This window comes from Protopterus annectens, chromosome 10.part0, assembly GCF_019279795.1.
Source record: "Protopterus annectens isolate FY-2018-M chromosome 10.part0, PAN1.0, whole genome shotgun sequence".
Classification (NCBI taxonomy): domain Eukaryota; kingdom Metazoa; phylum Chordata; order Ceratodontiformes; family Protopteridae; genus Protopterus; species Protopterus annectens.
Genome location: NC_056744.1, coordinates 952,111,794 through 952,128,204, shown reverse-complemented (window position 1 = coordinate 952,128,204; position 16,411 = coordinate 952,111,794). Strand labels below are relative to the sequence as shown.

Below are 16,411 nucleotides of genomic sequence, written 5' to 3'. Positions count from 1 at the left end.
TGGGTACTGCTAACCTAAAACTAGTGAACCCCAAGTGCAGATGTCTGTGGTTAGATGGGTGGTTGCTGAACAGTTGCTTTTGCTTTATTTGACTTCTGAGATATATTTTTTTAGCTGCCTGTAATGCAGAATAACACTGTTATATTCAATGTCCTCACTGTACATTTTCCTAATGTCTTTGTTTAATTTCTAAACTGCAGCGTTCACTATAGGTGATATTTTTTGACATTCCTGTCTTTTCTTAGGGTCACCCAGGTTTGATCGGTTTAATTGGACCTCCTGGTGAGCAAGGTGAAAAGGGTGATCGAGGTCTGCCAGGACCACAGGGGTCGCCAGGTTCAAAGGGTGATTCTGTAAGTAAATTACTTACCTTGTAAAACAGTTTTTGAACATTGTTTATTTATCTCTTTGCTCATAATTTTAATTTCTAAAGATTATAAATTGCTAACGACTAAAATTAAGGAAGAATGTAACATAGGAATGCAGTAACATACCTATCTGTCAGTTATTTTATTCTTCAGCAATTTCGTGTATCTAAACATCTTACCTGGTCAGGAGATTCCTAGTCACTATGTATGTATACTTCTGGTAAATCACAGACATGGTTATTTTTATCAGCTATATACATTTATATCAGTTCATGTTGTCCCATTATAATTTTGTTTTTCAATTAGTTGCAACAAGTCACAGACATGAAGATTTTGTTTTGGTTACTATGCACAGAATAAACAAAATGTCCAGAGTTTCCTGATATTGTGAGCCCTGTTGTTGAGGTATCATAGCTTCACACTGTCTATTCAGTTTCAAACACACCACTGTGTGTGTTTTAAAAATAATTTCTTTTTATTTGGATGTAAAGTTTTAATAAAATTGAGCACCTTTGTCTGCTGATTAGAAATTTGTGAGAATGTTTAGGCATACCACTTGTGAAACATAAAAAAAAAAAATCATTCTACCCTATCACCATACCATAGTTTGGGTTCACAAAGAGGTTAAAATATTATCTGGGTTATGAATTTCACCGTAGTCTCCAGTGACTACATCATCTGGCAGAGTAAATAATACAGTAATAAAGAACATATGATTTGCCTCTCAAATGGGATGAAGAAAACATTTAAGAAGACTCAACTGAATTTATTTTTGAGGTGAAATAGAAAAAATAGCTCTAATGCATGTATGATCAAATGAAGAACACATTGTTAATTGTCAGGACACTGTACACAGCAATACTTTCTAATCCTTCATAATAGAGTATTAAATAACCATTAGGAGTGACCTACATGCTCATTTAAGGCTCCTCAAGTACTGGACTACCCCGGGATAACATTTTTAAAATGCTGGTTTGGATTTCTTCATCTGTTGCATACATTGTGTAATGGTAAAGCATCTCTGGAGTGTGAAAGGATTTCAACATACATTAGCATATGGATGGATACCTTTTATTTATCTGCTACTTTGCTAGGAACCTCTGTACCTCATCTGATGAAGTTGTAAAGCTGATAGCATTTAAATTTAAATATTTTAGGACTAGATGCTACTCTAATTCTGCAGGTGTATCTGTATCTATGTGATTTCATTGCATAAACAAGTGTTTCAGGTAGGGTGTAACAGCATGCAGCAGGTTGTAAAGGGATATAAATTCACTGCAAGGAAGTTGAAGGGTTATCAAACTGGATTAAGCAGAGTTGCCAAAATTTATTTTGGATTAATTAATAATCATATCTATTATGCTTCTTTGTTTCTATAGGAATTAGAAGAGGACATGTATACATAATGTAGGGATCAGTATCTTATTACAAAATAATCATATGTGCCTTGAATACCCTACTATCTAAGCAAAGGCTAAAAAATGTAGTTTGTCATTTACGAATTTCTCCATTTTATGCCAGTCAGTGTTTGTATATTAATAACATTGTGGGCCTTTTTGCCTTGAAAGAAGTCCATCATCTAATATTGTGACTTTATAAGGCTCACCATGTCAAAACACTATAGCATCCATACCTCTCAACTGTACACAGAATGCGCATTTTTGCCTCATATTTTAGTCCATTTTTCAGAAAATTGTGGTTTTCTGGCAAATTAGTGGCAAATCTTTAAATACTGAAGTTAGAAAATGATAACAGACATTTGAGTTTCAGAATTCATACCCTTCAGAAAATTCATGCTAATACAAAACCTGTTATTCTGTCAAGACTGAAAGAACAATATTGTCTCTATTTTTGGGCCGTTGTCCCTCTTTTATGTACTGCTTTATCCAGATTTCTTGACCTAAGAGGTTGAAAGGTATGACAGCATCTGCAAGCTGTCTGAAGTGTGTAACAGTTTCCGATGCCATGAAATGGGTTACCAAGGTGCCCTTGACCCCTCATTGATAAGATAAGCTGTGAGAACATAAAGTAACAGGCTTTGTTTCCATGTCACACAAATATCTGTTCATCAAGGGATATGTTTAAGTCCTATCAATGTTTACCCAAAGCTATATTAAGCTTTTAAAGTCTGATTACAAATAGAAGAGATCATTTTCTGAGTCGTCGTAGTTTACTCACTGTTTTTCCTCATCACTTGAAAGTATTTCAAAACCTGATTACTAACATAGTAGGTCACACTTTGTCATTTGATGGTTTACTTTCTCTTTCTGTTCAGATTATTATCATTTGTCATCTTTTTTTGTTAACGAGTTCTCTAAATTAAACATACTGCATATTTTTCTACTCCAAAGGGCACATTTTGTAGAAAGGTTTCCCATCTTTAATTATGGATTAGTCTGTACAAAGAAAAAAATAAACAAATCTCTTTTAATATTTATTTAACATTTGTTTACCGGGAAAGTCCAACTTGGAATGAAGCCAATTTTAAGCAGAGGCCTGGGAAGAAACGCTCCAGATGCATATCTTTGAAATGTGGGAGGAAACCAGAGAACCTGGAGGAAACCCACACAAATGCAGGGATAACATGCAGACTCCACAAATAAGGCACTCCCGCTGAGAATGGAACCAGAGAACCTCTTGCTGTGAGGTGACAATGCTACCACTGCACCACTGAGCCATGCAGTATAACTTCCCATTCTCTCTCTCTCTCTCTTGCCTGTGCATTGAGGTGAGCAACATTAATGACTGCTTGCTAAGGTCATTTTGTTACAGAGAGCCAGAGTCAGGCATATTCTTCGTCTGGTTGAAGTTACCAATTGTTTTTTCCTCGAGGTACTATTTTTGTACTTGTGGAGCATGTTTGGTCAAAGTGTAGGATAAAAAGCACTTCTGGGTAAGGGTTTGTTATTGGGTTATTGTATTCAATTTTTTCCTCATTTTTGGTGTTTTTATTGTTATCTTCATTACATTTGCAAAGGATGCTACTTTATTATGTTTGAAAAAATGTGCGTACTGAAATCCATAGTAGGTATTACGTATATATATATATATATATATATATATATATATATATATATATATATATATATATATGGGTCTACTTCATTTGCACTAACTTCCGATTATCTGACAACTATTTGCCCAACACCAAATGACCGAAATTTGACCGAAAATTCATTTGACTGACACTTCATTTGACTGACTAGTATTATTGGCAAGTAAATGGGATATGCCCCCTTCCCCAGTGTAGTGCGACCCTGGAGTTAGACTATATAGTAAGGGGGGTATGGGGGGCACAGCCCCCCACAATGGGGCTGGGGGGGCTTTGCCCCCACTTAATTTCATATTATGTTGTTTAGTTTTGCTTTAATATTGCTTAGTAAAACAAAAGTAAGTGGGGGCTTTGACCCCCCCCTACTATATGTTCTAACTCCAGGGTCGCACTACAGTGGGGAAGGGGGCATATCCCATTTACTTGCCAATAATACTTGTTGGTCAAATGACTTGTTGGTCAAATGAATTTTCAGTCAAATGAAATTTCGGTCAAATGGGGTCGGGCAAATGGGTGTCGGTCAATCAGTAGTTAGGGCAAATGAAGCAGATATACATATATATATATATATATATATATATATATATATATATATATATATATATATATATGTATAGATATAGATATACAGCAAATATGCATTAATCATATGCAAAAGCACATTCTGTATAGGATGTATCACATACAGCTATTTTTCATAGACATAGATCTGTGATAAAGAAGTAAAATTCCAGATATGACCAATGCAACTCTTATGACTTGTCAAGAATTGCTGATCTGTGCAACTGTATTGAATCTAGAGTGGTATTGTCTGGAAAAAAAAGTTTCTTCCATACGTATATAGAATGTATGTCCTCTGTTTAAAGAATGTATATTTGTATATATTTCCTCTATTTAAAGAATGTAAGGAATACAATGCAGAGGATGGCCAGTAACTGTATAATTAATGTACCTGATATATTTCTAGGTAATCAACTAATGACCTTTTGAGAGAAATTTGAATGGTCATGTATAATTAACTGTGCATACCAAAAGGAAGTTAAAAAAATGTGTACCTATGACAGAAAAAATCACAACAATATATACACATATAGGGAGGGAGAGAGAGAGAGAAAAAAAAGGCTTTTATGCAAAAACACTTTATCAAGAATTTATGTTAAAAAAATTGAAAAATATCTGACCAGCACCTAACTATTATTCTGCACTGTATGTAGACTATCACAACAGGGTAGTCACTTTAGATAATGACGTTTTCCTGTTTCTTTTTTATTTATTCTTTCTTTGACCTGTTTTTCTATTAGGCTAGTAGCCTTTTTTCAGGGGAGACCCATGATGGTCAGGGAACTTCCCCCTACTCTTTTCAATAGTTGCCATAAGTTATTTCATTTCCATCTGAAGCTGCCATTAGCTTAGCCAGATGGGATCTTAGTTTAACATCTCATCCAAAGGATGACACACTCAGGAATGCAGCACCCTATCTTATGCTGCATTTCTTTACCAAAGGTGAGTGTGCTACCTGTATTGACATTGACACAATGTAGCCACAAAATATAATCATTAAAGTAACAAGGCAATACAAGTCATTTGCGAATGGATGTAAGAGAAAGACGGTGAGACTATTTCAATATTATATATGCATGCATTAACACAGCCCAGAAATGTGATAAAACAATGCTCAATAAATCACAGAAACAGATATATAGTTTTGTCCTATGAACCGGAGGCATGATAGCAGTCTCAGGGCCAGATGAAGCCACAGGAGGGAAAAGGACATGCAAGTCAAGTAACCCACACAAAACACAAACAGTATTAAAAAGTCTTGACCCTTAGCAGCCAATGAGGTCATTCTGAAACTGCAGTGGAAAAAGAATAATCATGGAATGTTTTATAGGCAAAACAATTGCAAAGCTATATTAAGGTACAATTCAAATTTAAAATAATTATACTGCAATATCTGCAAATGTAATACAATACAACTGAAATTATGATGTTGCTAGTACAGTATAACCATAGATTTATTAAATACATGGCCTCATGCTTACCATTTAAGTATTTAGCCTGTTCTTTTTTAATGAAACTAACATTATATACATTTAACTTACAACAGTTCACATACAAACTGTAGTGTTTATGGATAGATATAAACTTTGCTTTGTATGCATTTATGGGCTGGTCTCAAGAAAAACTGCTTCGGTTACAATAATCCTGAGAATTGTTTTCCATGTCTTCCTTTCTTAGGGCATTTCTGGTCCTGCTGGTCCTCTGGGACCACCTGGCCCTCCTGGATTGCCTGTAAGTAAATGTTTGTAATCTTCCATACACTACACTTTTATGTATCACTTTAACTAGTAGAGCAATATGTCATTTAACCAGTTTAATAAACCTGTCACTTATTGTTTTTTTTTTTCAGGGTGCTCAAGGTCCAAAGGGAGCTAAAGGGTCAACAGTATGTTATAACATCAAGCTCATCTTTTAACTTTTATGAAACAAAATTTAACTATCAACCTGTTCATTATACATGCTTTAAACATATTGTTACTTTATATTTTAGGGTCCTGCTGGCCAGAAGGGTGATGATGGATTTGCAGGTCCCCCTGGACCTCCAGTAAGTATTACATAGTAGAACATTATTATATGCTATCATATTAATTTCATCACTTTATTTCAGTTACATTTATATAATAAATGCCAACCAAATGTAGTTGTGTATCAATAGTAAGTAAAAGCCATTTCTGGTCTTGCGTCAAACAAATAGCAAATGTTCATAAATTAGAATATGCAGGTGCTACTGACCTTGCTTGCATCGTAACATAACACGAAAATGGAAAAGAGAATTTCTGTGATGGGCAGGCCCTCACTTCCCCTATGCTGAGCAAGCCAATGTCATCTACTCCCTTTCCCAATAAACTGTCCATGCCTTCCAAGATGCAAGTCCACAGCCCAAACACTGGTCATGGTAGATGGCAGTCTAGACAGATGGCATACCTGTGCATCATAAAACCAGCTTCTGACTTCATTGTCTTTAGCTGAACTTGTCTATACTTCTTGTTATTAATGTTTTACACATTGTACTGATTACCATTATTTAATTCTCCCAAATATCGAAGTGTCTGTTCTACAGACAGCACAAAACTCTGCTTTGTCCTCAAACAACCTGTTGACCTGCTGACAACTTCTCACCTTTTTAGTAACCCTTAATTTCATTAGTCCAGATCTCAGTTGTTGATCAAAAGGATGCCAATGCTTGTTTGATATATTTTTTATATAAGCCATGTTTCTGATTAATTTGTAACACTGGCAATATAAAATATCAAATATTTTGCTTCATTGGATGTAAAGTTTTATTTCTTCCCCAAGCGTTTTCTTTTTGCCACTGTTGCCTCAGTAGGTTACAGTTTGTTTTGATATTATTCTTATGATGTAAAGGTTTCTTTTCATGTTTTGCAAAATTGTTACACTGTATGTACACACTGTAGAAATTTTCACATTTTCTTGACAATTAAAAAGAATATATGGAAGTAAGTATTTATGCAAATGTGCAAATTATTCTTTACCCAATATGAGGAACTCTTTTTTTTCTGTTTACTTTTTTCAGGGTCCACCTGGTGAAGTTGTCCAACCCTTGCCAATCCGACATCCAAAAAAGACAAAGCGAGCAGCTCCTGATACAATGTCTGATGCCGGGGATAATATTCTGGACTATGCTGATGGCATGGAGGAAATATTCAGTTCCTTAAATAATCTGAAGCAAGATATTGAACATATGAAGTACCCAATGGGCACACAAAATAACCCAGCTCGAACATGTAAAGACTTACAGCTCTGCCATCCAGAATTCCCTGATGGTAAGTTTAGATCTTCATGTATTACTTCTTTGTAAAAAGCTTGAGATGTGTCAGTCAGGAATTGCCTTCCATTTTTTTATCAAAGAATGTGGATACATTTAAAAAAGCAAGGCACCAAAGAGGCATGCAAGAAGAAGTCATTCATCTCATATCATTCTATAAAATCAGCTGTATTTTGGTTCACATACCTTTTTTTGAATGTTTATAAACAGTGAAAGCAAAAGAAAAAAAATCATATTTTTGTCTAGCCTTTCGGAATGAGAAAAACATTTTCTTATAATTTCCAGTACTTCACAATGAACCTAAGCAGCAATACATGAGTGTGAAATTACTTATTTATCATGTATGTCTGCTGTAGCCTGGATTATTTGTAGGGATAGGGAGTTGAATATGTACAGTATTTGCAACATAGGGATTACAGTGCAAGTTAACTCATGAGAGAGGAAGATAGAAAAGGGCCTGCAGACCATGTTCGCCCTAGAGTACAGATAATGTACAATTGCATGTACATTTAATTTTCTTTTTAATTGCATGCTCAAATAGTGAAGCAGAAAGTCTTTTCATAGTGACAGCACGCTTTTATTTTTTGTTTCAGTCATAAAGCATTCTGCTGACAAATAAAGATGTCATGTCACAAAAGTCTTTATTACCTAAGTAAAGTAGGGGTTTAATGTCTTTTAAATCAAAACCCAGTGGCAAACTAATACTATCCATAATGTCGCACCTGTTAATGACTTCAATATTTTTGTTCTGATACTTACCACTGGCCTTTTCTCTGCACTTTCAGTTCTTAGTGTTCCTTTGCAGTTCTGTATGTCCCTCTCCTTCTAAATGTCCTGTTCCCATACACTTGTTTTGCCATTGTCCTCCAGTCATTTGCCTCTCGATTCTCTGGCTCTCCCTTGCATTTCAAGTCATGCACCATTGGCATTTGTCACAACTGCCTCTGCTATCTTGGCATCATGCTCCACAGGCCCTGCAGCACAAAATGTGAATTGATGAACTCTTGTATAGTTTAGGCTGTTACAGTTCAATAAAAGCAGTCATTCTAATAGAAGGCTACTTTCACTTTCTTATTATAACAAATATTTCACACTGAGAATGATTCATTAACAGTCGATCAGGCTGCTGCATTTCAACTCTCAAACAAGATTTTGTTTGATGTTTGTTGATACAAACCTGCTTCTAAGACTAGTGTAATGGGAAATGTCTTCCCATGAGCTGCAGTCATCAAGGAATAAGTGATATTACTTTCTGTTGTTGAGGGGTAACAGTATCCTACATGAAAAATGTGGCGGTCTCTGTCTTTTTATAGAAAATGCTGTTCTAAACTTTACTGAACAGATTTTATCAAAGCAAGATTTAGAGACTCATTTCACAGTTATTCTCATTTGCCGCCATGCTTTTCCTGTAGTTTATTGCTTGAGAAAAGACTGTCCCACCCCTTTTATATTTTAATATATAATAAAACTTTCTTACAGTACATTTAATATTTATTGCTGTTAGCCACCCCCCAATAACAAAAAACAATAATGCTTTCATGACTTTACAACCAGCTTTATTAAAAAACATGAAATCACATCACAACATAAACACATGACATGCAATGGGAGTAACATCCGAAATCAAAAGGGGGGGGGGGTCATACTATCCTAGACAATGGTGCTGGCCCCTCTTCCACCCAGCCATCACCCAGAAGATAAATTTCTGGAATGGGTTAGGAAGACAGGTCAACTAAGTAGCTCCAAAGGGGATAATCCTGCCTTTAACCTTGTCTTGTATATATCAACTCATCCCCCTACCCCTCCTCCCTACCTATATCATGATCACACACACTCCCCCCTTCTTTCTAATTAACCTATCTTGTGCTTACCTCATCTTTTTCACCTTAAAGTAACAGCTTCATGTCAAATTTATCTGCTAGGCAAATTCCATTTATCACTGGTAGTCCCCCTTCCCAAAACATAAACCTATAATACCTTCATGACTTTGCAACCAGCTTTATTAACAAACATGAAATCACATCACAACTTAAACAGATCAAATACAACCAACTTTTGACAGCATGATGAAACACTCACTCGCATCGTATATTATTTTCTTAATTTATGTCAACACATCTTTACCAAAATAAGCAGTGAGTTAGACTGCTCACCAATCAAAACAGCAGCAACATCCCACCACTCACTAACCACAATTCCAACTCCGCAAGCAGTGTACTACCATTCACGTGACAAACAATGGAAGTAAAATTTGAACTCAAAAAGAAGAGGGGAGAGATCCTACCATCCTCACTATTGTGCTGGCCCTTTTCCCAACCACCAGGCTGTTCTCCCCCTTTTAAAACCAACCAAACTGCATCTAAAATATCTCCTGCAAAAATAAGGACAGCAAGACATTAAAAATATCCAGTCCCACATCACTCAAATATACCGCTCTGTAAAATCCCAATGCTTAAAGGCATCAAACCCTAAGGCATCACTCACAGTAGCGACTCAATGTGATTAAGAATTTCCTAGCAGCCTTCATTGCATTGAACTTAGCTCCTCACCTCCATACCAACCTGAGGATTGTTGCAGACCAAATCAAATGCTAACAAGTCCTTTTTTAATAATGTAAGCAACTTCCTCTTTGGTTTTACCCTGATAGATTACCCCCAGTGCTGACATCAACTGGCATGTCACTGACCATGCCAGTGGACTTGCCACTGCACTGGATCCAAACCCAAGTTTACACCTCCAGGAATCACCTCCACTTTTTTAGCTGACCATTGTTTAAAGGAATGTCCTGTCACCTCTAGCACCAACTTACCTATAAAGAAAACATAGAATTAATTCCAACATCACAACCACCAATCTATAACTACTCTACCAAATATAACACAAAAACACCCCAAAATACCAACTGCTAGCCCTTTTAATCACCTCCACAAAGAGGATGGCACTCCCATTAACCTTGCCTTATATAGCAACCTGTTCCCCTATTTCTCCTCCCCACCTACCTCATGGCTTCACATTCCCTTTCCCCCAAACTAACCTGTCCTCTGCTTACCTCATTTCCTTCACCTTATAGTAGCAAACAGTGATAAATCTTTCTGCTAGACAGACTCCGTTTATTACTAAACTTGTTCATGACTCCATTCTCACCTCCAGGAAGTCATCAAAATCTCATTAATCTTTCTTCTGTTTTAAGTTTTTGTATTGTAGATCCATTTTTCTATGTATCTGCAAATTGTTCCCTTGTCAAATGCCATGGCATTTTAGTGTGATTTAACATGAAGTAAGAAAGCATAAAAAAGCTGTATTTGAAATTCATTTGTAGATCACAATGGAGCAGTTTCATCTTAATTATAGTCAGTAGGTATATAAAGTAATAACGACATTTAAGTAATAAGATAATTGGGAAGTGCATGCTGCATGGCCCAGTATTTAAAGATGCTTTCTCTTTATTTCAACGTTGCAGGTGAATATTGGATAGATCCTAACCAGGGATGTACTGGAGACTCTTTCAAGGTATACTGCAACTTCACTGCAGGTGGTGAGACCTGTATCTATCCAGACAGGAAGTCTGTGGAGGTAGGTAGTTGTCTTAGCTTTTCCTGTAAAATTATTTTCTGTACTTTTTCTTGGCACAGTTCTTCTGAGTATTTGAGTTTTATGTACATACACACAAAGATAAATACTTTTTCTTTTACTAAACTGTGCGATTGATGTACTTTATTTATATGCATCCATGGCAATATCCCTTTCTACACTATGAAGAACAAATGTAGCAATAATACAATTTCTACTTTCAAAAAAATAAAATGCTTGGATGCAGACAAGTGTACAATATTTTCATATAAGCTGCGTCAGAATAACAAATTATGAATTAGATGTATGACACCAGAAAATCTACTGTATACATGTTTAGTAAAACCGCATGTAATTTTTAAGATAAAAACTATATGCTATAGATAATGGGTTAACATGTCTGGATTTTACGTATACACAAATCAGTCTGTCTGTTTTCACAAGGGAGTTGATTTAAAAGCTAATGATCAGTGAAGGGGATATATGTCAGACAATTTTGAAATACAGCCTTATTTTTGCAAATGTGAGCAATTTGCATTACGTTTGCATGTTGCAATCAGCTATAGTAACATTGTAAATATCAAGAACAGTGTGTTAAGAGAGCATACATGCGCACACACACACACACACACACACACACACACACACACACACACACACACACACACATAAACACACACATATGTTCTGAGTCTTATGCTAGTATCAGTCCTCTGAAGTGTATCCATTTTACATCACCTTATTCTATTTCACTTGCAGAACTGTAAACTATGTTTGAATTTTTAGAGAAAATCACAATGGAATATAATGCTTTTTTATGCTTTGTCATCTGTTCTGCCTAATGCAGTGCTACTTTGTAATGGCATCATGGTGGTTGGAGTCTTATAGGAAAGTATTTCACTGGTGCTATCTGTCCTCACTGCACATTTTCACTACCAGCCTGCCACCAGTTCTCGGCCTTTATGAAGGAGCCACCAGACATGCAGAAATCTTTGTCTCCTCTGAGGAAAGAAGCTGTGGTCATCACGTTCACAGTGTTACCTTCTACCCTCCCACAGACTGATCTTTTGATACCTGTGCTACTACTCTACTACTCAGTCCTAATGTGCCTGCATTACAGGTAAAAGCTCTTGTTCTGGGCCACCTGGCTCTCTGGGACCAATTGTTAAACATCTGTACCACCAACTCTTCCACAATATAAAAATCAAGGTCTGCTCCACAGTTTAACAAAAATTAAAAATAAACATGGCATACAATTGATTTGATTGATTTTTTAGTACCTTTTGTTCCCCTGTGTCATCTTACAGCCTTCTGCTTAGTGCTCCATATCCATCTCTGAGTCCAGCAACTTTTCTGCCCCCCTAAGACTTACTCCAATATGGCCGAAGCTGGTGCTGCACCTAGGAGAGTCCTGCAGGAGGGTTGGTCTAGCTGTCACCTTCAGCTGGGGTATATGTACTTTACCTAAAGGATCCTTAAATATACGTAGGTGTGTGCATTTTGTATACCTGGTTACATGGTAGAATATGACAGATTTATCACACAAACCCCTGCCAGCAAAGGTTGTCACACATCCTTGAATTACTCAGACATGCAGTCTGCCCGTGCACACACCAGAAGTAAAGAGTGGCAATCATTAACCCACTCTCATTTTCCAATAGTGATATGTAGCCTCAGGTGTCACTTTATATTAATAATGATTTGGCTTTTTGCCCCCTGACTTGGCCACCCTGTTGGTGGTCAGTATATTTTCCCCAGCTAGGCAGTTCCCAGCTTTGGATTAATCATGTACTCAATCACTGATTAGCTTCACTTTTTCATCCTCTCCTCTAGTGAGAATTCTTTGTTCCCTTTACATCTTCATACCCAAAATATATATACCAACTGACTGAGTCTTTTCGCTCATGCATTGTTCATTAATGCAAAACTACCACATATCTCCAGTGCCAGCATGCAAGCAGTACCATTGTGGACAGCTATTATTAGCACTAAAACTCTTCATGAGTTTAGGAGTTAAATAATGTTTTGCTGCACTTCAGGTATCAAATAAGAAGTAGGAAATACTATACAGGATGTACATTACTTAACAGGCCAGTTTAAGATGTATTTAAAATAATTTTGTGTGTTAGCCAAATGTATCAGATTTAGGATAAAAGATTAAATAAATGTAAATGGCAGAGACTACACAGTGTAAGTATATGCCTAAATTCTAAATTTCCTTCTTTAATCCAGTTGGAGAGTCATAATAGTTAATATGTCATGTTCTAGGTAACTGAGATGAAAAAAACAACAATGCACTGGCCTCCAATCAAATGCATAACTATACCACAACTAAATCTAACAACCTCACTCCTATCTTATGTTTCATACTTTATGAGAAAGCACTTTAGAAGATGAAGAGGGACATGCTTGGCTGTTGCACATTTAAAGTTGTGATTTGGAAAAAAACTACTGTTTGGCCCTCATTTGGGGTAACATGTAAATGTTACAGAAGCAGGACCATATTTTGATTGAGATACCAGATTTTTTTTTTTACAGAAGGTCAATCAGTGATTCATGGAATTCACCGTTGTTATAGATCATGCAAAAAGAACCATGTTTGGATTTTTAATAAAACATTGAGTTCTACTATACTGAGATGCAAAACATTGCAAATTAAACTTAAAAAAAATGCAAAATGTCATAACCACAAATAATTATCTTTAGAAGTATCACAGAAGCTTAAAATATATATTTTTGTTGGGAGGAACACCCTGAAACCACTGTGTGTGCACTGTATCTGCTCAACCAGTCTCCACATATACTACCTGTGAAGTTACCCAGACTCGTGAAAAAAATTAGGAAAATCTCCCTTGTCCCTTTCCAAACAAAGGCCAACATCTAAGACAGCTGTAAAAGCAGTTGCCAACAAATGCACAACTCGCACAATGAAGTGTCAATACTTCAAGTCTTCAATTATTAAAGATATACGACACTTTAACTTTGTCAAATCAAGATATGACAAATTAATGTGTTCCCACAGATTTATATATTGTTTTATGTTCTATTATCATTGCAATAGGATGATATTTCAATAAAACTGAAACTAACATGGATGTTAATACAGCTAACAGATGGAATAAATCTGTCATTATTTAGAGAAAGTGTCATTTTATAGATTGATTCCTCCAGTTCTAAGCTATGCAAGTTTGCCTCATTCACATGCATATATAATGATATATTTATTTAGTCCTCACTTATCATGAGAGTGACTTTGTTGATTCACAGCATTATACATTACTAACATGTTTCATTAAACTTAAATGGGAAGAAGAAACGTTGATAACATTCAAACGTATCCATTTATTTTCATCTTATTAAGTTATCATTATTTTAATTACAGTCGTATGCTAGGCCCAGTGATTTTTGTTTACACATGTGATGAAATAATGCAAAAGAAAGCATGCTGAGAATTGCACCAAAAATAAATAAATAAATACATAAATACATAAATAAATTAATCAAGGAAATACTGGCAGAAGAAACAAACTGAGCGGTTTGCACCTTTTAACAGTCTGAAACTGCATACATGTTATTTGCATGTAGGGGGCTTCTACACTACCATGATGCATGGCTTCTAGGGAGAACACTGTCATGATCAGCTCTGAAAGCACAGTTTTTCAATTTAGACACATGGTAATGTATCACTAATGAGGTGTTCCTCTGTGTGTCTCAAACAGAGACTCTCTCTGTTGTACTTCTCCATCCTGCACAGGGCAGTTAGCACAGGTGGCAATGATTTTTCCGACTCCCTTTCTTGATGTTTATGTCTGACATTTTTATAATAATCTGCATAATGACATAGAGATTAAACTTTTTTTTCATTAAGTCACGGAAGTCTGAAATCCAATGCAGACTCTTTTTTACCTTAGCTGTTACTTGGTTTTCTTGAAACACTTTGCATATTTAATTTTATTGAACTTATTTTGTTAAATAAATATATATTTTTATAGCATACTGCCACCAGATAATGAGTTTACAATAAACTCTTTTGTTGAAAGACAGCTTAACCAATATCCTCAAAAATGATGGTAATTTTCTATTGAAAGAAACTCTTACAAAGATTAGTTTTAGCCTTCTGAAATTGACAGTAGCTTCCCCACTACAATTTGAAAGTTTCTAATCCTCATATTCTATGATCTTGAAAATAAAAATGTACTTTTCATTCAGCAGCCAGATTCATGTCTATAAATAAAGTCATTGCAATGCATTAGTCAGTTAAATGATGCAAAATTACATTATCCTTTAAGTAACAAAAATATGTTTCTTCATTTCCGATCTTTTAAGTGCACAATTAATAACTGTGCAGTACATTTAACTGCACTAATTAGAGGCCAGAGTTTGATTTATGGCTGCAGTGATTGAATTTACAGTATCATATGATTAAACTCTGACAGATTTCTTATTATAATAAGCAATGAGGCAGAAAACTGCAATACTGAACTATTTCACCTATTTAATGAACTAGTTCAGAAAAAAGAAAGAATGTTTGCCCTATTAAATTCTGTTTAAATGTCATCATTTGTTTATATTAAGTGTACAAAAATGAATAGAATTTCAAGAAAATGGGCCTTCGTTTCTTTTTCAGTGCAGCAAGTCAAGGCTAAAAAACAGCAGTGAAGACAATAATAGGTTTTTGAAAGTGTTTTATGGTTTAAAAAGCTATTGTTAAAAAAACCCATATAATTATGCATGGATAAATTCCCTTGAAAATTCAATAATGACCTCTTCATTGTTGCTGCATCATATCATTTCAGACTGAGTGCCTGGCCAGTGGTAAACAGTAGGTAATATATTAAAAAAATAGAAAGGAAAGCTTTGTGCAATGCCAGCGTATTTACGCGGGAGAAGACAAAACTATGAGTGGCAATGCTGTATTATTCTTTTTATTTAAACAGTGTCATAGATGAGTATATGGTAGCTGAAAGTTTATTTATGACCAGACGTGCCCGTTATAAATTATTCTTAGAAGAAAAATGGGTAGTTTCTTTACCTCAGTAATAAATAAGTCATATAAGTCAAATTTTGGTAATATCTGCACTTCACTGATAAACAGCTTAAATAATTTACGCTAAACCTTAACGCAAATCTTAATTTTATGAAATGGCTTCTGGAAATATGCTTCTTTAAACAAATGATCATTATTCATATACATCATTTGTTAAATTCTATTTCTTTCACTGATATGATATTCTGTAGCAAATCATACCAAATCATATATAGTTCTTTAAAAGTATTAACAGTGAAAAGTTAGAACTTTCACTAGCGTTAGACACATTCAGCAGTATTTGGCTCATTACATTTGTTTTTATAAGTGGTACTGTGCACAGAAGATGAAAATATAACCAAAACAATAGAGCCTTGACATTCACAAATATACTGCACTGAAGCATATGAGCCCTCTGCTTACTAGATTTAGTACTTTGATGCTCAGGACCACAATTCGTAGGCATAGATCTCAGTCCTTAATAAGCAGCCATACTCTTTTTGAATTGTGCAGATGAGTGATTAGTACATGTTGGCGTAATAAGAGCT

General features: G+C 35.5%; 1 protein-coding gene across 7 annotated transcripts in view; it reads left to right on the top strand.

Moving 5' to 3' along the window:
• COL11A1 (collagen type XI alpha 1 chain) overlaps positions 1–16,411 on the top strand; it is a 625,054-nt gene that overhangs the window by 595,647 nt on the left and 12,996 nt on the right. For all 7 annotated transcript variants that reach the window (XM_044085726.1, XM_044085723.1, XM_044085729.1 and 4 more), the window contains 6 exons: positions 246–353; positions 5,659–5,712; positions 5,831–5,866; positions 5,972–6,025; positions 7,016–7,265; positions 10,728–10,840. In XM_044085726.1, coding sequence (XP_043941661.1) covers positions 246–353; positions 5,659–5,712; positions 5,831–5,866; positions 5,972–6,025; positions 7,016–7,265; positions 10,728–10,840 — 615 coding nt within the window. The remainder of the gene's footprint in view (positions 1–245; positions 354–5,658; positions 5,713–5,830; positions 5,867–5,971; positions 6,026–7,015; positions 7,266–10,727; positions 10,841–16,411) is intronic.